The 22333-nt window shown below is 34.1% G+C and overlaps 1 protein-coding gene across 1 annotated transcript in view; it reads right to left on the bottom strand.

Moving 5' to 3' along the window:
- Positions 1–22333, bottom strand: part of RYR2 (ryanodine receptor 2) — a 312795-nt gene that overhangs the window by 86387 nt on the left and 204075 nt on the right. Inside the window, 17 exon segments of the mRNA XM_026037372.1 lie at positions 621–758; positions 1780–1869; positions 2416–2494; positions 4224–4387; positions 5180–5320; positions 8201–8291; positions 9443–9663; positions 10619–10788; positions 12549–12669; positions 13696–13801; positions 14251–14437; positions 15080–15215; positions 15695–15798; positions 16761–16893; positions 17449–17563; positions 19962–20235; positions 21469–21612. Coding sequence (XP_025893157.1) covers positions 621–758; positions 1780–1869; positions 2416–2494; positions 4224–4387; positions 5180–5320; positions 8201–8291; positions 9443–9663; positions 10619–10788; positions 12549–12669; positions 13696–13801; positions 14251–14437; positions 15080–15215; positions 15695–15798; positions 16761–16893; positions 17449–17563; positions 19962–20235; positions 21469–21612 — 2414 coding nt within the window.

The raw sequence follows: 22333 nt of genomic DNA, 5'->3' as shown, positions 1-22333 counted from the left end.
CAGGAATTTTGAAACAGAATTATAGTTTGCGAACTAAAACTTGCACCTTAGCTCAACCACTCAATTGAATCATACGGTACACACCTGCTGGTGTCCAGAGTGAGTAGGGCAGGAGGCACAGGGTCAGCTGCTCCTTTTTCACATGCATATTGCATACTCGCCCATGGAAATTGCATGGACAGGAGTGGAAAGGARTAAGTGGGAGAAGGAGAGGAGGGGAGGAGGAGAGGGCCTCTATTCCTCTATGTGCTTACAGGCATTCATAGTTACACAAAATTCCATAAAAAAAGGAAATCAAAATCATGTTAACATTCACTATTGATGTGTAATCACCTAACAATGTAAATAATTCTCATAGATAATGCAATTAATTTAAAAAAGTGAAAACTATATTATTATTTCAAATTTGTACATGTTTTTGAAAATACTTATTAGAACTTTATTTTTGAATAGGGGAAGGTAATCAAGCAAAAAACTACAACTTCTATGAATAGAAATCCAAATACCACACTAGTTTTACATGTTCTAAGCAAAAAAAAGTGCTTCCATGTGTTTTCATGTTGCAGGAATATTTTGTCGTTTAAAACCTAAATATAAAAACATATTTTGCTGCATCTTACTTGACTGGTTTGAGAAATGCGACGTGTTCGATTATAGAGAGCCATGGAGTCCCCCTCCCGTGTTCTTTCAATCCGCCATCCCCATGCCAGCATAGTTTTCAGCGATTCTTTTATTGGCCATCGATAAATTTCTTTCTCCTAGGACAGTACACAGATAATAATGACCATGTTAATTCTGTAGCTCTATAGAGTCAAATATAACTCTTAGATTTTTGCACGGCTATCCTGAGATAAAAAATAAACTACTGAAATTTTGCCTCCTGAGATGAAAAATAATCTACTGAAATTATGTCATAAGCGTAAAGTCATGGCAAAGAAGGAAATAAAAAAGCTGATGATTACAATGATAACAGTGTAAATGGTATATTCGCATACCAGCTTAAAGGTGAAGCAGATATTTACCATGAGCAATAAGATGCTCATGATAAGAAGCAAAACTCAAATTCATACAGTCATAGAAAAGTAGAGGAGGTTGCAATGGACCTCTAAAGRCCACCTGGTTCAATATTCCACTGAAAATACAGCCTTAAATTAGGTTGTCCGGAGCCTGGTTAAGCCAAGTCTTGAATATTTCCACTGCTCTAGGCAACATACTAGAATACTTTGAATAATTGTTTTCGTACGCCCAGAATCTCCCCATCAGCTTACACCTGTTGCCTTTGCCCTATGCATCTCTGTGAAGAGATTTGCTTCATCTTCTCTGCACTACTTTTTAGGCTTCAGAGGAGCGTGGTTAGATCACCCCAGAGCTCCTTCTCTTTGGACTGAAAAACCCATTTTCTTTCAACATTTTTTCCTATGTCAAGTTTGCTAACCTTYGAATCATCTTCACTGCCCTCTCCTGGTAAACTCAAGTCCTCACTACCCATCTAAGCATGTCTGTATGATCTCACTGTAAAAACACAGTGCTAAAAACTCCAGCTTCATTATATGCTAAGCTCAGCCATGAGAAGATGAGAAAATATATTGAATGTTCAGCCACTATCCACCAACACAATAAACCCTACTGTCTTCTTGAGATTTTAGAGAAAGAGATCACATATTATTTGATGCATTCTAAATTAAAAAGAAAGTGACATAAACATAAGGTSATACACTGACAGTAAAAGAAGCAATACTTTAGTCACAGTGGATCAAAAGCAATGAATAAATAGCTCACCTTTTCGGACAGTAATTTATATTGTTTCATTAATGGTTGCACTTTTGCAGATTCAGAATAGGTTTCACCATATACCCATCCATTGGCAAACTGAAAAAGGTAATTAAAAAAACAGGGATGAGGGAAAATTATGAAAAATCTTATTTATATTTGTGCAAAGGAACTGAATAATGCTTCTGCAGGACTGCTCCCTTAAATTTCTTTTTTTTTCTCAACAAAAGAAGTCCTGCTTTATCAATTTATAATAAATGATATGAAATTATATCTTTCTTTAGTAAACATACAGTAATCACTTTYATTAGTGATTACTTGAAGTAAACATTTCATTTTCTTTTTCTTGATTTCCTTAGTGCATGATCCTTGATTTACATCATGATTTAGAAAATTATACTACTTATTTTAATTTGCTCAAAGATTAACAGTAAAAAAGTTAAACACCAGGATGAAATACTCAAATGCACTTACAGAACTACTCAAAAAAAATGTAACTCAAGAGAATATAAATGTATACCTTACATATGTACCTACTTGCAATCTTATGAAGAATAATATCACTCGGAGTAAAATCTTCTTAAAATTAAATGCATACACATGCTTTAACATTTTTAAATGCTTTAACAGGAATATAGATTTTACCTTTTCCATTGACCATTTATCATGAGAGTGTTCTGCATATTTGTTAATGAAATAGTCTAGCTTTTCAGGGATTGTAATGCTGCAAGTGAAGGGAAAAAAAAAAAGTTATATTCCAGATGCTAAAATGTGAATGCTGTTGTTTTGAAGACAGCTTTCAAAAAATTATTAGCGGTGCATACATCCATGCAAAGTATCTTACAGTACTGCTTTTATTCAATGGGTGCTGAATAAGGACTAAGCTGTTCCAAGATTTTTGCCTGTTCAACACATATATGGTGAAAAAACACTAATACTCAGTCCTCATGGGTTTGCCGTGTTTCTATTATTAACTTTAATTTTCTATTATTTTCTCATTATTTATTTTTGATTATTAATTTTCTATTATTTCATCTCAATTTCAGAAATACAGYGCTAACTTATTATATGTCAGTTATAAACTAGCTATGCTGAGCATCCTTTTTGAASCTATATATTTCACATATTCCTATAAAATTAATTATATAACTAAARCATTGTAACTTATGACAACTCAAAACTATAAACTCAAGGCTTTATTTTCCAACAATGGAACAAATAGCTACAAACAAAAAATTAAAACCTTGTTAAAAAAAAAGAAAAAGGAGTATACATATTACCCCCTCACCAAGTTGGTATTTCCTGAGCAGCTAAGAAAAACAGTTACCTCAACTGCCAAACAAATACCAACTTTTCCAAAAATCATTCATCAAATATCAGTAATTCTCTGCATCTGCATTCCTATTATTTAAAGTTCTGGTGCACTTCTTGATCATTCCTGAGGCAGTAAAATCTTCTCTCCTATAACACAGAATTTAGGCAGGGACAGTGTTATAATGCCATCTACTGGAAACTAGGAGACTATTTTTTATTTTTCCTTCATATAATAAAAAAWGTCAAAATTGCAAAATGAAGCCATACACAATCGAAGTCATAGTCTTCAAAAGCATAATGACATGAAAAAAAATGAGGTCATAAAATATTTATCAAATATTGTTTTTTATTCTTTGAAAGTGTGTGAGGGCAATTCAATTATAGTATAACACTTTGCATAAATGCAGAAACAGATTAAGGTCATATCATCTAAAGCTTAATTTATATAGGGTTAGGACTGCTAAGCATTGGAATGCAGGACTGGCATGTAAAATAAGACAGGATAAGATGGATAGGGTAGAAGTGATACTGATACAAGTAGTACTTTCTTTGTCCTCAAACATCACAGAACTTTTGACACCTCAGACAGAAGTGAGAAGCATGGTAGTTGATGACTTACTGTGGAAGGAATTCTGTCTCCTAAATGYCAACATAGACAGAATGCCCACAAAAGCAATTGGAAAAGCAGCTGCAAATGATACTGTGCAAGATCCCAAGCATAATTTCTTTGCTGTAAAACTATTCTATACTGAGTAGAGGCTGTAACCAAAAATGAGATCCCCTTCATGTTTTATCTGCATAATGTGCAGTCAGTCTGCCTGCACAGACAGAATGGTGATCTTTCTGCCACCTTTCCCATCATTCAGACTAAAAAGACATTATATATGATCACCATCATTGTCCATATCTATACTATCATCCACAGGCACTGGAATTAGCATCTTGGTTGTTGATGACAGGAATTATGTCTCTAGCTGTATGTTTTTGATTTAAAGAACAAGTTCTACCATTTTATCTAAAAGATGAGTGTTCAAAATAGTTATGGATAAAAGCCATAAATTCACATCACATACAAAAACCTCCGTCCCTCTTTTTACCCACCCAGTGCACAAGTTAGTTGCAACAATGCAATTCCTTACTTTGAGGTATCAACAGGTTGAGGGTTAAAGTTCCCATCTGAATCCATTGAAGATTGTTTTTCCATCATACTGACATAATTTGATTCCATATAATCTGGAGGTAAGGCCCCTGCAACTGCACTCAGACAAGGCAACGCCAATTTGAAGAGTTCTTGTTCATACTTCTGTGGAACAACATGAGGAAGACAGAGACAGAGTAGTGAATGGAAGCTACCAGCATCCTTGCTGAAACTGACAGCTGTAGGTGAAACAAAACAGTACAGAATGGCTTTTGAAATTGAATTCTGTTCTGAAAATAAAAGAAACTAATGGCACACATTCTAAAGATAAAGTTAGGATCTTTCTGAAATAAATGTCTTGATCTTTCTGAAGTAAATGGAATACTAAATAATATAATATTACTAACATAGTAAAATATTTACTTCAATGAGAACAAGGCTGGCCACTTGGTAGATATCAGGGAAGAGAACACATGACAGGAATATGCACAGCCTTCCTAATATACCTTTTAGGTATTTAGGAGTTGCAGCAAAATTCTCATGAAAATGCCACTAGCTTGCTTAAAAATGCCTACAAAATTAACAATAACTACATACCAAGGGATATTAAACTTGTGTCCAAAACAGAATCGAATCAGTGATCTGCTATTAAGCAAAGGTCTATGTTCTTTATTTGAGGTTGTGTAGTGTGTGAGGACAAAAAATGCCACCTTCATGCCATCTCCATGCCATCTGAAGATGCTTGAATTTGCTTTTATGGCCTACACATTGAGTTAACTATGACTAGTTTACTCCAAGACTATTTCAACAGCTACATAAAATTTTGTAATGAGCATTCTATAAAGAGCAGTATACTTACCTTAAGTCAGGAGCTATAACACAAAGAATTAAACAGGACAACTTTACAAGCTACCCGATAAAGATCTTCTGGTAATAGTTTATATTAAAATGAATTACCTTTTGAGACAAGGCATCAAAAATGCCCCAAAACAACTTTCTGGATAAATGAAGTTCTTCTTCTGATGCAGCACCAAAGTTACCCCATCCACCTGGTAAACAATAATACTTCCAGCATCTTTCATAATGATTTGTCAGCAACTAAAACAGAACATATTTTGAAAGCAAATAAAATATAACTGTTTGCATTCTTCATCTATAGCAAGCTCCCTATCACTCCTTCCCACAGAGTAGGTCCTACACTACTTTTTCAAAGGACTGGTCAGTGTTTATTTTAAAGCCCTTTGTATACTCTTTGTTTCAGGTACAAACAAAGTAGCTGAAACCCAGAGTATTGTGGGCAGTTCTGGCAGGCTATCACGTAGAGCAACAAATATGATTAAGGAACAGAAGTATTTCTTGTATGAGGAAAGACTAAGTCAGTTGGGCCTGTTTAGCCTAGAGAGGAGAAGACTGAGAGGAGATCTGATCAACATGTATAAGTACCTGAGGGGAGAATGGAGGGTAAAAGAGGATGGGGCTAAACTCCTTCCAGTAGTGGCCAGTGACAGGACAAGGGGTATTGGGTATAAATTAAAACACAAGTAGTTCCATCTCTATGTGAGGAAGAACTTCTTTCTTGTGAGGGTGACAAAGCCCTGGAAACAGGCTGCCCAGAGAGGTTGTGTCTCCTTCTCTAGTCTCCTTCTCTAGAGATCTTCCAAATCTGCCTGGATGCAGAGAAAAATTTATGTCCACACCATAAAAATCCCATCAACTTCAGAACAGTCAAGAACTCATTTCAGTCAATGAGTCACTATTCCAAACATTGCTACTATCCCTGTAAGAAAAACAACTTAGCCCAGCATCAACTATTATTAACATGTCTGGAAGCTAATCAACAGAAATTTCCACTCAGTTCATCATCTCTTCTGTGATCTATAAAACTTGCCATCCGTCTATCTTTCTTTCCCTCAAAATAACTGACACGAGTTTATTTCCTCTCCCTCTCCCTTCATTACAAAATTCAAGCATGTTTTCTCCTTAAGTGGTTAAAAAATTCCAGATTAGCATAKATTAAAATGATGTTGGGGCCTGCCATTTGATAACTGAAAATATCACAGTTTTTCCATCTAATGTAGCTACAATGCCCCTAAATAGCAGACATGATGTAATAAAACTAATGAGAGCAAATCCAAATGAGAATCAATTTCTAACAATAGCAAATTATGAAAATCTAATCCTATTACAATTCAGGGGTAGATGAAGGAAGCTTTGCCTAAGGCACAGGATGTTATTTTTCATAAATCTGGCTGCAATTTTAATTTTAATTCAGATTTCATTTTAACAATCTCTCAGGAAAAAAAAAAGAAAAAAGAAAAATAATCCTTTCAACATCATTTTGTGAAGTATGTTAGCAAAATACTCCAAGTCACACCTAGTAAAAGGATCCATACAACGCATTAATATATGTTCAGATTTAAGGAACTATTATCTGATTAAGGAAGAGAGACAAAAATTATATATGTACAGTAACAGAAAAGACAGAAGTTTTATCCCTCATGTAGAATCACAAAGATCTGTATGGCCTTCAAGAGTCTAAGAGCTATTTCAAAACTGAATATGCCTTAGAGGAAATTAAAACAAGGCAGTCTTGTTCCAGAAAATTCACACAAAATTGTACAGGAGAAGCACCATGGATTTAATACACATGCTGCCTTAGGTATGTCCATTTTTAATTGGGGATGCTAGCATAAATATTCACAGCAAATAGTARCTGACACTCTGTTCTTTCTTAACCACTATAAATTTCTCCTTTCCTCCCMTTCCTCTCAAGACTCCAAAACTACATCTTTGGAACCATGCCTGAACTTGTAGCTCTCTCTTTGGAATTAAGACTACTATAGTGTTTGCATCCTAGAACAAGTATGTATGGAGTATGCACAGTACTTTCAAATCAAATACACATTAGCAGATCTATGCAATATTCCACTATAAAATCATTGAAAAATAGTTTATTGACAGTGACATCATAGCAAATATCCTAGATAATGACTTCACTTTCCTAAGAARCATCTATCATTACTGTATCAGTGGACAGAATTATTTGTACCACCTGGCAGTATGGCTCTCCTCATGTCTATACTTCTGTCCTAAAGTTTGGCCCTCCTATAGAAGTAATCCAGCTATTATTTCCTGCTTGTTTGGTTCAGCAATAGGGAATAGTCTTTATACTAAAGGCTTACAGGATCAAAACCTTGCTGTCCTAGAGAACAGATCTTAGGAAGTTCTTAAGAAGTTTGAATGAGCACTTCTTGGGCTACATGACCAAATTCTGAAACCCTTAGGTAAGGTAAAACCATGCAGTGGGTCCTGGCTGACGCTAGTGATTCCAGTTCATCATCTGGAATCAGGGACCACGATCTGGCTGATGTAAACCTGCATAATTCTGATTAATATTTGGTCAAARAAAATAGACACAAAACGTAATTAATCCTGATCTGTGGCTTTTAAAGAAAGAATATTTTAATAAGAAAAGAAGAAATGTCCTATTCAGAGTTGCTGTAGGAAATGATTAGAAAGGAATTTGGAAAAATAGCAGATTGTAAGATGGGAAATGATATATTTCTGAGAACTGTTCAAGTCTGAGGAATCTTTAAGGAGCATGTCATCTTAGCAAGGCAACAACACATCTTTTTTTCTGGATTAGAAATCAGAATCAAATGATATGGAGAAATCTCCGGGGCAGGAAAATAAAATTTTTAAATAAATCTATTTCCAAGGGTTCCCCTATTCTGTTTCCATATACGTTTTCCAAAAAGGGGGGAATTAGAGGAGATAGCAGTAGACACAAGTCTAATATACAAATGGATGCAAGTTACATTGATTTCCTGTTAGAGTGGTAACTTATCTCTAAGAATAATGGTCTATATTTTAGACTGCAGTGAAACTAATGAAGAAAATAGAGAACATTGCCTATGTAAGTATTTTTCTTGCATCTTGTTACAAGCAGTGTTTCTGAAGCTTAAAATACATGCTTACCTTGAGAGGCATTTTTGCATGTTCATTTAACAGAGGAACATCAAATACTAATCTTCTCAGCAAATGCTGCATCATGGAAGGCCTCAACTGCCTGAAAGCAGAGAGAAAATTTCGTAAGAGTGCACAGCGTTGTTTCATGCAAATAATTAATAGATATATTAAATCAACCTGACAATTCTAAACCATGAATATATTTTAATTCATAAAGCAATGAGAGCTTGCTTATGGCACTACAAACAGCATGGCTAAAAGAAAGCATTTGGGCAAATCAAAGAACATGTAAATCACACGYTTTAAGGTAGAGAGAAAATATCTGATCTACTGACAGAGATGTAGGGTAAATCAGGAAAAAAAAATGTATTCTGTTATTGTACACTATGRTTATCATGTTTGTGAAAAAAAATAATGTAAATTTCTTTCAATATATTTCAATGGTGCTTAAGAATATTGCATAACTAAGAAGGATATATGAGCTCTCTGGATTCTTTGGGCACCAACTAGAAAGCCAGAAGAAACAAGCAAAGTATGTATGGTAGAATGGCAAGGACATTAAACTGTTCCAGATGAACAGTAAATATTAGTTCTTATAAAGGTCATGCCTATATTGTAAAGACTGTTGCACAGCACTTTTTTCCCCTCTAAGCTACAAGATTACCACCTACAATATGAATGTGTCTGTCATTTCCAAACAAATCTCCACATTATGAAAAAAGTCATCTACAGTGAAATGTTCAGAAGAGCTCTGTTAATTTAAAAGCACCACTTTCATTAGAATTTAAATTCATAAGTGTCTGTCTTCTTAAAATTGACTCTCTAGGCTTATAAAAAATGTAGAATAATCATCTGTAWATGAGATGGCAGATGGCAAGATAAAATTCATTCAATATGTGTCAATAATGATTGATGGCAAATGTGTGTAGCTAAAAAAATAAAAATAAAGAGCACTTCAGTGTATACACTATTACACATTTCTAGAGCTTTCTCTTTTTGCATTACATCTTAGTTAATTACCAAGTGATATATTTTTAAAAAATCAGTAACTGAAATAAGTAAGGCATGCATATAAGTGATTAATAAAGTTGCAGGTTGAATACAATCAGTTTTTTTTTCAATTTCTTACTCATTTGCCAGCAAAAATTCTCCATTATGCTACTGATAGTACAGTTTTGTATTCCTGCATTACAGTTACCACAGACTTCTCTACCAATTCACATTTCCATGCTACCAGGAACCATTCCTTACCCACAGATAGACAATAAACATTCTTCGATGGAATCTCGTTGAGCTTTGGTAAGAGAGCAGCCCTTTGAGAGTCTGTACACTGTATGTAATAAGGAATCAATGAGGGAAGCATGGTGCTCTGTGCCAGCAAAGAGAGGAGCACATCTGGTCAACAAAGGCAAGACGGCAGTGCAAAGGTATCGATTCAGAGCCAAAGCCATATCTGTAGCACTTAAAGCAGCCTATGGAATAAAATGGACACAAATGAGATTTGTCTGGTAAATGCTAAATTTTTGCTTTGTTTGCTTTACTTCTGTAATAGTTACAAAGAGGGAAATTCCCAAAACACACAAATGGGAACTGGATACCTAGAGGAAGTTGGATGCCAGGTTTCTTTTCTGTTTTGAAAGTATCTTCTTAGGTGARCTTTTTGTTTGTTTGTTTTGAATGAAAGCATGATGAACACTATAAAACTGCATACTAMAGATAAACATTCAAAAACAAAAATAATTTTCAAAAATGCATTTAAAAAGGTCATAATTGCTTAACAGAGCACTCATAAATCATAAAATACCAAAGTCAAGATTGCATTGGCAAAATTCAGTTGTGATCAAGGCTCAGTTCATGCATAAATGTTCACTCATTCTATCTTAAATAACATAATACTTTCTAGAAAAAAAATGCTTAAAGAGAAGGTCAAATAAAGAAATCAAATCCATGTCTCAGCCTTCATATATGCTCCCTAAATTGGATCTTTCTGTATGAAGTGAGTTAAGAAAAAGATAGATKCAAATAAGACTGACCGAAAAAGAAAGCAATTTTAAGGAATTTTAAGGATTTCCACAAATCCCAGAAGAGAAACACTTTCATGCTRAAGTGCAGGTAACGAGCTCCCAGATATTTTTTTTTCACAGTTGATCTGATTTTGATTCCACATCACAAGCTCAGAAAGTCTCTTGAAGTAAGACATTTTCTCTTCTGGATATTCTATCAGTGGGTGCCTTACAAGACAGCCAGCATCATTCTGGGGAATGACTCTTCACTGCTCTTCAAATATTTTCAAAGCTCAGCAGCACAAGGCAGCTCATCCRTCATTGGGAAACACAGAAGGATGAAGAAATAAAAAATATTCTTCTAGCGGGTGGATATGATGCAATGTTCAATAAGATAATGGAACTGGAATGCCAACAGMCTTACCGTATCTAAAGAAGCAGCAGCACGAAGATCTGGCAGAAAGCCAACTTCAAGAAGATGTAGAAGAAAATCCTGGTCCTCAATTCCATAGACCCTGTCAAGGAACAAAACCATGGCTGCCTTGTGATCTGGGCAAAACCCCGCAGACATGTCAGGTTCCACCACAGTACCATCTAAAAGGAAGAAATAAAACTTCAATGACAAGGCTCATCCTACACCAGCAGACTAGGCAGCTATGCTACTTCTCTTCAGAGYTGGACTTTTGTTAATACCTGACCATTTTGCTCACAGTTTTGTTACATACAGACAACAAATCTGTAGTTAACTGAAATTAAAAATGAATGCATAAGGCAATTTCAAGTCCACATATACTTTTTTGTTCATACATTGCCCCACAGGATTCTTAGTAACTGATGCTCTCTAATATGATGGGAAATAGCCAAACATAAATTTGTCTACAGAACTACCTCATGCTTGTAAAAAGCAAACCAAAGGTAAGAAATAGAAAAAAAGTAGGAATGCAGCATTGGTAAGCATATAAAGTATTATAAGGAATTAACATTGTGGGAAATAGTCCTTCATAACTAAAAACTTTTAAAATATCCTAAAGTATTTCACAGAAATATTTTAAAATGGTGACACTTTAATTTTGGAAATCAAATAAACCACTCCATATCTATGAGCTGAACTCTTTAAACAGCTATTTAGATATTTTTCTTTTATAATTTATCACCATTTTTGTGTGTGTGTGTGTGTATAAATAATTATATAATACATTGATCGATCTGTTTATTTCTGCTGTAACTGAATCTTGTGCTTGGGAATCTTGTGCTGTTAGTCACTATGCAAATACTGCTGTATTTAAAATAGTGTCTATCAAAACATCCAAAAAAACAGAGACATCTCCTTTCTCTTTTATGCTGATGCTTACTTAGCTCCCACTATTGTAAAGAATAGTGGGCATGGGCAGAAAACAAGAAAACAAGTGTTTTCTCTACTGCGCATTTGAGTACATGTGCTTCACAGAATCACAGAGCTAGCTCTCCCCTCCTTGTTAAATCAGGGTCACCTAAAGTAGGCGGTCCAGGGACCTATCCAGACAGTTTTTGAATATCTCCAAGGATGGAGACTACAGAGCCTCTCTGAGAAACCTGTGCTCAATCCTCACAGTAAAAAGTTTTTCTTCATGATCAGACAGAACTTCCTGCAATTTAGTTTGGACCCTGGCACTACTCAACCTATTGCTAGGCACCACTAAGAAGAGTCTGGACCCATCCTCTTCACATCCTCCCTTAAGATACTTGTACACAGTGATAAGATCTTCCCGCCCAGTCTTGTCTTCACTCCAGATTAACCTCAGCTCTTTCAATCTTTCCTCAAGAGATGCTCTAGTCCCATAAACATCTTAGCGGCCCTTTGCTGGACTCGCTTCAGTAGTTCCAAATCTCCTACTGGGGAGCCCAGAACTGGGCACTGCCTCAGCAGGGCTCCACCTTTAACCTCACCATAGTTGCTGAAAAACAACTCTGGTGTCTTAGTAAAATCTGTTAGAAACAATTAATAGGGTTAGGACAGCAAAAGCTAAGGACTATATTACCAAGAAAAGAGAATGGAATTTTTCTTTTATAACTTAGAAAAACAGGAAGTATGCATTGTTTTTAAAGCTGTAATAGATTTTCATGAAGTTACTGAAATGAATGGGATTTAAATCAGTGATTCAAATGCACATAGAATTGTTGCCATCAAGAACTATTCTTTAAACTTTTGAAACATATACAATTTCTAATTCACATTAGAAATAGTTTAATTCCTATAACATTTTGAAACATTGSGAAAAGTATGAGCATTAATATACACACAAATTACAACAAGAGTAGACAAAAGAGTGGGGTTTTTTTGCACAAAAAAAAACAAAGCAGAACAATCATCTCACCTTTAGCTATGGTTGGCATGTGGAAAGGAATACTAATTACACCCACTAAATCCTCCAGTGGAATCAAAGACCGTAGAATTGACCTGATCCTAATGGCTTCCCCTTTACCTGCATGGATGAGCTAATGGACAGATAAAAAAATAATAAAGTTTTATTTTTATATTTTATTCATCCTCATGTTCCAGAACCTTTCTAAATCACAGTTGCACAAGAATGACTATTATATAAATATGACTTCTAATTAATAATATAAATTTCACACAGTCTGTATTTATCTTCTGGGTTCTTAAGGTAAAATCTAGAAATTTAGAATCTAGAACTGTTAAAGAGAGTTGGTGAACAAAGAGTCAAAATAAAACTGGAGGGGAGGGGAGGGAATAGGAGGGGAGGGAAGGGAAGGGAAATTTTTTACATGCAAAATTTTAGTTTTGCTGTCCCAGCTGAAAAATAAAACTTTCATTGCAGTTCTTGTTTCATTTTTCTTTCTTTTTTTTTTTTTTTTTTTTTTTTTTGGATTTCTCTATGACTTCAAGTTACCCACTTTTGCACAAATCTGATACTGATCTACCTGAACTGTTGCAGATTCCAGAGTAAAATGAGAAACTATGCACAATTTAGAACTTCTGAAGAAACAGGAATGTATTATGAATCTTCACCTGAACAAATATTTTCAAACAGCACCAGTCAGTATTAGGATCAGTATCAGGACTTATGTGGTAAAGACTCCTTTTTTTATATCATGAACGTCTAATACTGTGCATATCTTATGCCTAAACCACTGATATCTTGTCTTTGACTAGGATTCTTGCTTGAAATGCAAATCAAATAGTCTGTATAAATACATATATGAAGACCGGAGAACCACTATCTTAAAATCACTGTATACCATCCAAGTAAACAGAGAAATTTGAATAATTTGATGGTTACAACCGGCAATCAAACAATATTCATGAAAGAATGCTGTTCAAGACCAGAGAGCCACAAGGAACAGCAATAAGGGAGGAAATGTAATTTTGAAAGTACAACTTCTAAACATCTTGCAAATTAGCAGGTGAACTCATGTACACTAAAATGTAGCCAAAGTCTAAAACACATCATCAATAAAACCATTCTTTCATTTTTGAATGTATGAACATTTGTAACTTACATGCATTTCAGGGGCACAACGTCCTAAGAGATCAATCAAAGCTGCATAAAAGGTCATGATGGCATTTCCCATGTGAATAGTGTCATCTTCCTGTTCTTCCACTTCACTGGAATTCATTGGTTGTTAAAGTAAACAAAAGATTAATAAATAAATAAATCTGTTACATCAGCAATAAACTCACAAAAATTGCTCACAACTGCARTGGCTTACACATGTTGACTTCTTGATAATCATCAAATTTACAGCAAACTAACACAGAATGGAATTTGTCCCTGAGAGATTGCAGCAACATCTGTATTGTTACCATTTATCTGTCTCATTTTACAACTGGATATTTAACTGACTGAGAAATAGCAAACTGAATTCTAGAAATGATATATAATGAATGTAACTTAAAATTAACAGTGCAGGAGAAGCACAATTTGGCAGAAAAAAAAAAAATCTGCCTTCCACAGAATCCAAGGAAGAATTCAGTTAATAATTCACATGTTAAATCCAGTAAGTCATTTCATGACTAGAATTATAAAACAACATAAGGAATTTCACTGCACCTACAGTGTTTTACTAGATCCATTACTTGGGGAAGCTCCATCTCTTGTTGGATCTTCTGATATCTTTATTGCTTCCTCCATGGCGGCGAGTAACCCATTGCCTCCTTCTCCTCTTAGAGCTGGACCAAAACATTCAGGTCGACGGATAAGCAGCCTTACTACAACATTAGCATTCTCTTCCACGCTCTCTCCTATTACACAGGACAAATATCATGATTCAAGATCATATTAAAAAGACTTCTGAAATATAGTCCAATAAGGGCATAGAAATGTGCAGTAGACACTTTTAACTACAATACAGTTTAAACAATAATGACAAGGTTACATACAAACATACCTCTCCATTATTGTAATAAAGTCTATGATATAGAACATGATATTTAATTCAAAATTAAGTACAATCATAGAGGTAACTATGTAATAAAGGATTTTGAAATCATCATAAAAACTGGTATATAGTTAAAATCATACTCAAGTGAAAAAGCTAGTGAAAGGAATGCTATACCCACAAAAAACTAAACGTGTATAAATCTTAACCATGTTTGTGGGTCTTTGGTTCTCTGTCTAGCATAAATATTATCTTAAAAAGATTCAGGAGTCTTTGTTCCAGTTACAAAAGAGTTGTCAGCATTTCAAATACCAAAGAGTCTACATGATCTGTGAAATGAACATCTAAATAACTATTGTTTCACATGATTCTTACCATTAACAGTCCTCTAAATTTATGGTATTSCATTAGATGGGTGTCTATCTCTATCTTAAGTGACAAATTTCAAGTAAATATTCTTTCAAACATTACAGTAAGTTATAAAATTAACAGGTTCCTASAATACCATTGCAAAAAACAGCAAAACGAAGAAAATCCAAATATCGTTCTCCTTCAACTGGATTCCATCCAATGTCTGGGTAGCCTTTAGAAACCAACAAAGGACAACTTTGCAATCCACATCCAGCCAAGTACCGAACCACCTAGAAGTATGATAAAATGAGGAATACATTTATTGTGAAGAGAAAGGAAGTACAGTTCAAAAGAAATTATCCTCACATGTATTGTCCAATTCTTATTTTGGGAAAATCAGAAAAAGAGTAATCCCCACAGCGTTATGTCTCCACTGCATGTCACTGTCAAGACAGAATAATAAGGGAAGATCTTCTCAATAGTTACACAGTTCTATTGGATACTGCACTATTGCCAAAGAAAGAGTTGCCCTTGAGTCAATTCTTGTTGTTTTCAACTGCATATGTGATATCCACATATCCACAAAACCAATTCAGTTATTTTGATCATCAGCAGAAAGAGCAAACAATCACATCCTGATAGCTTTCCCTGTGAAAGGTACCTAAAATTCCCAAATAATCCTCATCAACTTAGACCTCAATTACTCCACTCTATGGTTTTGGGGCCAGCCACTGGAATCCTTACCCTGTTTGAYAAAGTAGCTACCAACCTTCTCAAGATCAGGTTCCCTTAAAGCTARTGCAAGCTCATTATTATCCATTACAGACGCTGCTGCAACATCTAAAGGAGTTGATCCTCGCATAGAAGGAGAGGCTGTTAAAAGAACATTTAGTTTCTGTAGTAAATACATAGAAAACAGTAATTTTGCAGTAAAAAAATATTAAAACYTTTAATAGTTTTGTCATTAGGTAGTTATTTAATAAGTGTGTTATTTATACCACTTAATTTATAATAAATCACAGTGTATTCATATGAAATTTAACACTAAGATAGAATCAAAATATACTAACTGTCCAGGCTCAAAATAATCTTTCTTATTTTTAAGATTATTCAAAATAATCTTTCCTATTTTTATTAGAACAATAGTAATTAGATATGAACATACTCTGAATCAAAAGCATTAAATGAAATACAAATTATATATACTTCTTATATAACACTCCAGTCCAGTAAAGCAAAAACAATATTTCAAGAAAATTCAGGGTTCATTTCAGGTACATGCAATACCATGTGAATGAGCTCTGTATTTCTGCCACAAGTGTAGCTGGATAATGAACAGTCTATAGATGACAGAGTAGTAGAGCAAGCACAGGCAATAAGAAATAAGCTATCAGGACCAGCTGTCAACACTGATTTATGAACTCCTTTATAACAATCAGGATCTTATTTTGTTCCATAAATGATGCAATTAAACACTGGTCCTTCCCTCATGTGCAAGCACTATCTTGCCTTTTTTAGCTTAATTAACTGAGCTTACTCAATGCTGTTGTTAGGGTTTTCATTACAGCTAGCAAATAAATAATAAATAATAAATAATAAATAATAAATAATAAATAATAAATAATAAATAATAAATAATAAATAATAAATACAATTTACAGTACATTTGCCCTAGGTAATAGAGAAAATTCAAGATAAATGTGGTTAAAATGGATGGATGCAGGAAAATATCTTTTTTTCAGTATAAAAACTATCAAAATGTCTTAAGACTTCATTTTTGTTTAGAATCTTACAAAGTCAAATGAAAATCAGTTATGATATATATTACCACTCACCAAGGCCAACACTGCTGTTTTCCAATAAATAACTAAGATGATCAAACATAGCTTTTTGATTCTGCCTGCTAATGCGGCAAAAATAACATAAAAAACGACAGCAATTTGCCACCATCTTTGGAAAAGTGATTTCCTAAAAAAGCAAATAGAAACATTCTAAAGGTAAAGCTCTAAAACAAGCATAAAACCAGGAAAAAGATCATGCAACAGTCAGTTAATGTACTAGTATTTCCATACTGCATTTACTGCACCCCATGAAGTTATCTGTCTAGGTGGACACCCTTGAAAATCAAGAGGGCTTGCTGGATAATACATAAATTCTAGATTCAAACATGAAAAAAATTAGTCATATTCAGATTAACAGAGTGATACAGCATCCATTTTTTATTAGCTTCCAAAAAATATCCCCCAAATCATGTAAGACTCAGTGAGCATATGAAATGCTCTTTGTATTTTTTTTTTTAAGTTTCTAAGATAGTAATATTAATTCTATCTTCCTCTAGAATGAAAAAAAATGGATCCTTCTAGAAACTTATTCTACTATTGTGCTAATAGAAATTAATGAGAGCTTATGGTCCTAGCACCTTCAGTGGCTGCTCAGTGCCTTACAGGATTAAGTTTATGTAAATTTATATTAAGTTTATAAGAAAAGTTATATTCTAAATTTTCTGCTTTCAAATTGCTTTACCTTGGATTCTCCTCCACCAAGCACATTTACCATGACTTCCATGACAGTCTCATGCATGCCTAGAGCTCTCATGAGATTTGGATGTTGGTAAAATACTTTATTATTCATGATGTCTCTACAGCAAAACAAAATAAGAAATTAGATTAAAATGTTATGATGAATATTTTGCTCATTTTATGTTATTTGCAAGCTGATTTACTGTGTAATTCTTTACCCTCTCCCGTAAATTATTTTCTTGGTGCTTTTCTCATCGAGTTTCCATCCATCTCCTGCTACAGATACTCTATATTGTATGTACAAAGAGAAAGGACCAGACCTTTCTTGTCCCATATTATAGTTATTGTCCTGCCCTAATCACCAGTTGACTGGAGTGTGATTTTTTTCTATTTTCATTAAATATATCCATTATTGGATATACCATTCCAGAACAGAAACATACTGATGAAAGCATGATCAAAGCTGATGCATTGTTTAAACTTTAATTTAAACTAAGCTACATTTTTGAGGCGGGAACACTTCAGAATATCACTAATATTGAGATTAAAAAAAAAAAAATCTATATTCAGCTCCCCTGTATTAAAGGAGCAGATAGATTAGCTTCATAAWTTTTAACATTATTTCATGCATCACTTTTCATGCATCACTGTTCAAAAGGATATTCCTCTCTCTTCTACATACAGAATAATTTAAATACTTGAAATCAATCGTGAAGATTATAGTCTCAATATCTTATGCAGAGGTGATGGTTTCCAGTTAAATGTGCATTTCAAAAATAGTCACATTTTTAAGAATTGCATTGAGTCTTGAAATAACATGCAACTAAAATATAAATATGAAAGCAAATAYGTCATGGGAGAAAAAGACTAGTCACTACAGGAAATATCATTGACAGGTGTTCAGATTTCATTGTATGTCTCTCAGTAGTCTTTTTTCATGAGCTCCAATTTCTAGGATGAGGAAAATTTTAGTCTTATAAAAGAAGTGAGGCAAAGAGATGAATTCCTCATTCTAAAAGTTATAAATCTGCAGCTACCAGTCATACAACAGAATACATGTACATCCGATGTAGGTGGCACAGTTAGAGTCTTTTACTATCAATAAATCAGAMAGACAAGTTGGTCTTTTTCCTTGTCATTTCTAAATAGGCACTGGAGCCTGGGTTAAACTACAGGAGGCACAAATGGCACACTGAGGGCATGATGGCAAGATAGTCAAAAATATGATAGAAAATATCAGGAGGATAGCAGCAGCAGGTGGAGAAGAACAGCTAAGCACTAGCTCTTTTCACCTTGCACTAGACTTTTACGTATCAGTAAACTTTGGTAAATCAATGTATCTCACAAGACCTTAGCTTCCAATATATAGCAAAAATGACAAGAAAAAAATCCCCACAAAAAAATAAAGCAAAACATAAAATGAAAATCACTCTGGCATTTTTGTCAGAGACAGCAGTGCCAGAATCTAGTAATCATTTACTCATTTTCAAACTAAGTTGGGTCAAGTGAAACTTGAATTTGACATATAAAAGTGGTATGAAAATCTCRGTACATTGTGGATGGTCACATGTGACTGACTTTCCGTTTGCAAAGCCATCAGTGGGCTATGCCAAAGCCTTAATTTAAGCACCCTACACACTACAGCTGTCAGGGAGCATTGATGAAATCTACTGAAAAGCAATAAAATAGATATTCTTCACCCTGGCAGTGCAAAACTATTTATACAAGTCACTTACACATTGGAGATTTTCAGCAAGCTCAGAAAGAAAAAAGTATTTTGCACAACAAAATTTTTCTTCTCCTTTCATTCCTGACATTCTCCATTAACTCTRTCTATCCTTGTCATTGACATTGTCATTATTGTTGTTGACTCGGGATTTCTAATACATAATAGCTGATGTTTAGCTATTAATATCTTTGATATTAAAATTCCTTTGAAAACAGCCAGAAGAAACTGGCTATATAGAGTTGATTATGTTTTCTKTCAGCAGCTTTCTTCAGCTGCAACCTTTATTAGGCTATATTTTATTATTAATCATATAACTAAGAAAAAAAAMTGGGTAGAATACAACATGTTTCAATAGTTTTAACCACAATGAAGCCAATAAATTGATGGATTATGCACAGACACATATCCAAAACTCCACTTATTGACAGCTTGAGGGGTTCTTTGTGTCCACCAAAGCCACCAAATAGTGCATTCATATAAAAAGGATTGTAATCAGTACTATCAGCAATACTATCATAGCACTTAAAATATGATAATGAAATATGTATCTGTAGTATCATAGAACACTACATGTGTTTTCAGGTCTTCTTAGAAATAATATGCATATAATAATAATGCTACAAAATATCTTACAATTGAAAATACTGCATAACTGATATGAAATTTCTGCATTCAAGCATATTCAACTTCAAGTGCATTCAAATTTTATGCATAATTTAGGTGATAACTATACAACAAATAACAGTAAATACATGTAAATTAAGATTTACTACACTCCAGTTAATTACCCTAATCCACGAATCATAAGCTTCTCTTCTTCCTTCCCCATTCTGACACTGAGTAAGGAACGGATTTGGCCAAGGGATGCTAGAAGATTGATTGTGTCTTCCACCGACACACTATTTATCGTGTAGGTCTTCGGTAGGGCTCGAACCAAGCCACCAATGCCATCATACTGGCGATGTAGCAATACAAACATGGCCCTCACTAACTCCGGGTCTTCTATGACTGACTCCTGGGCCCAGCGTACCATTGTGTCTGAAATCAACTGCTGAAGAGTAGCTGTGGAGAAAATACATAAATTACAAAATTACCATTAATTGCTCATATCTCTATTGGCAGTCCCTCAGAACTCATTATGCAACACACACTGGAACTAATTCAGTCCTTAAGTGGCACTTTTTCTTGGTATTTATTTAGCAGACTAACAAATAAAAAGATAATCATAGATGGTAAAAATAAACATTAAAAATGAAAGCCTGTATTAAAAATTAAAATACATAACGCCTAATTTGGTAACATTAAAAAAAAAAAGGATGAAGACATATAAGATGTTCTYTAAGTGGCCACATATATTTCTATATACTGTTTTCAAGAGTTTCCAGTATTATATTATGAGTGGAACTGGAAAAAAGAAAAAGTAGCACGTATAAATGCTGTATGAAGAAAATAAGAGTACCCATAAAAAGATAATGTCCAAGAAGTGGTCACAGTTTACAGAAAAAAAAAAAAAAAAGAGAAAAGAAAAGAAAATGAAGTAATGTAGGAAAAATATATTTTAAAAGAATAATAGTGCTGCATTACAGTGCTATTGTCCAAATGCTGCATTATAGGTTTTTGTACTGTCACACAGCACAGTGTTTTAGAATAAGAAATATTCTAGAATAGCAATTAYGTTTTAGAATAACAATTTTAAAAAATAATCATCACAATAAAAGCAAAAAAAAATCASAACTGACAGAATTAAAGAAAAGAAACATACACCATTTGTTGATCCAGTTCATGCAGAACTTGGATGCCACTGACAATGACTCTCATCAACATGAGAAAACGCAGTAGAGCAACAATCACAAAMAATAAACTTCGGATTCTATGTTGARTGAGGAGGTTTCACTTAAGTAYAGCCATACAAATAAAGGCCTAGTTGTGCAGACTTCTTTCATTTGGCATTCTTCATCCAAGTACTCAATTGGAGCTTCTGCAGATAGTTTTATGAGTGAGCGCTCTAAATTAAGACCCTACTGTAATCAAGTCTGCATTAATCCCACATAGAGTAAGATGTATTCTAGAAAGACCAATATAAGAATTTTTCTAATACATGCCGTGGGAAACAAAATTGTCTATGCTAAAAAGCTAAACCCATTAAAGCTGAGTAAGAGCTATAAATTTTACAGTGCACAGATGTTTCAGTAAAAATCTATTTTGTTTTGGTGATGACATATGAAGAGCTTCTTTGTCTGCCTTCTTTTCCATTTGGAATTATGATAGACTAAATTGTGATTTAATTTTGCTTACAGGATGTCTTAGCATCAKCATCAACTGGCTTCTCAGCTTGCTTTTTCTTCAGATATGTGACTTTTTCCATAAGGTATAGGAGACGACCCCTAATGGTTAAATCACTGTTTCCATCCAAGGTTCCATCTTCATCTAGTTCAATTCCTGAAATCAAAATTATACACTAAATAATCATCATTACCATAAAAAAAAAAAAAAACTGTTACTGATGTCCTTGTACATACAAATACAATAAAACTGAAAAATGCTGTTCCACTCTGATATAACTGCAAAAAGACAGATGTGTGGAATGCGCCAGGAGCGTCTGGGACAAGGGCAGAATGAGGCAGATGCACAAGGTAGGTGTAGATGTACACCTAAGTCAGTAAGAGCATTCTCTTATTAAATTATTGTATACATTTTTATTAACTCAGTGTAAAAATTGTTTATTTTTATACACTAGATATATAATATATATGTTTATCTTTGCACACCTGTGATTTAAATCTTCATTAATGTGATCCATACAGACTTYCAGTGAATTTTAATTTTCTCATCCCCAAAATGGAGGGATGATTGGTTTCTTAACCTGCATTGTTACTAATAAAAATATAATGTATCCTTGGTTATTCACGGTTGGTGAATCCAATTGCACAGTATGGCTGGCAATCTTGTAGTTACATGACCTTACAATACCAAAAATAGGTGATGCTATTCAAGCTGCCAATAGCAATGGTRCTGGGCCATTGCCAGCCTCTGATCTACAGAGACGAGTGTGATTAGCTTGAACTAATATTATTAGTTCATAATATTTATCAAATTAGTTCATAATAATTAATATTATGTCAGAATTGTGCTAGCCATTTAACAGTATGGATGTTTCCAT

This window comes from Nothoprocta perdicaria, unplaced genomic scaffold (assembly GCF_003342845.1).
Source record: "Nothoprocta perdicaria isolate Ctin4 unplaced genomic scaffold, notPer1 scaffold_197, whole genome shotgun sequence".
Classification (NCBI taxonomy): domain Eukaryota; kingdom Metazoa; phylum Chordata; class Aves; order Tinamiformes; family Tinamidae; genus Nothoprocta; species Nothoprocta perdicaria.
This window is presented reverse-complemented; position numbering and strand designations above follow the sequence as displayed.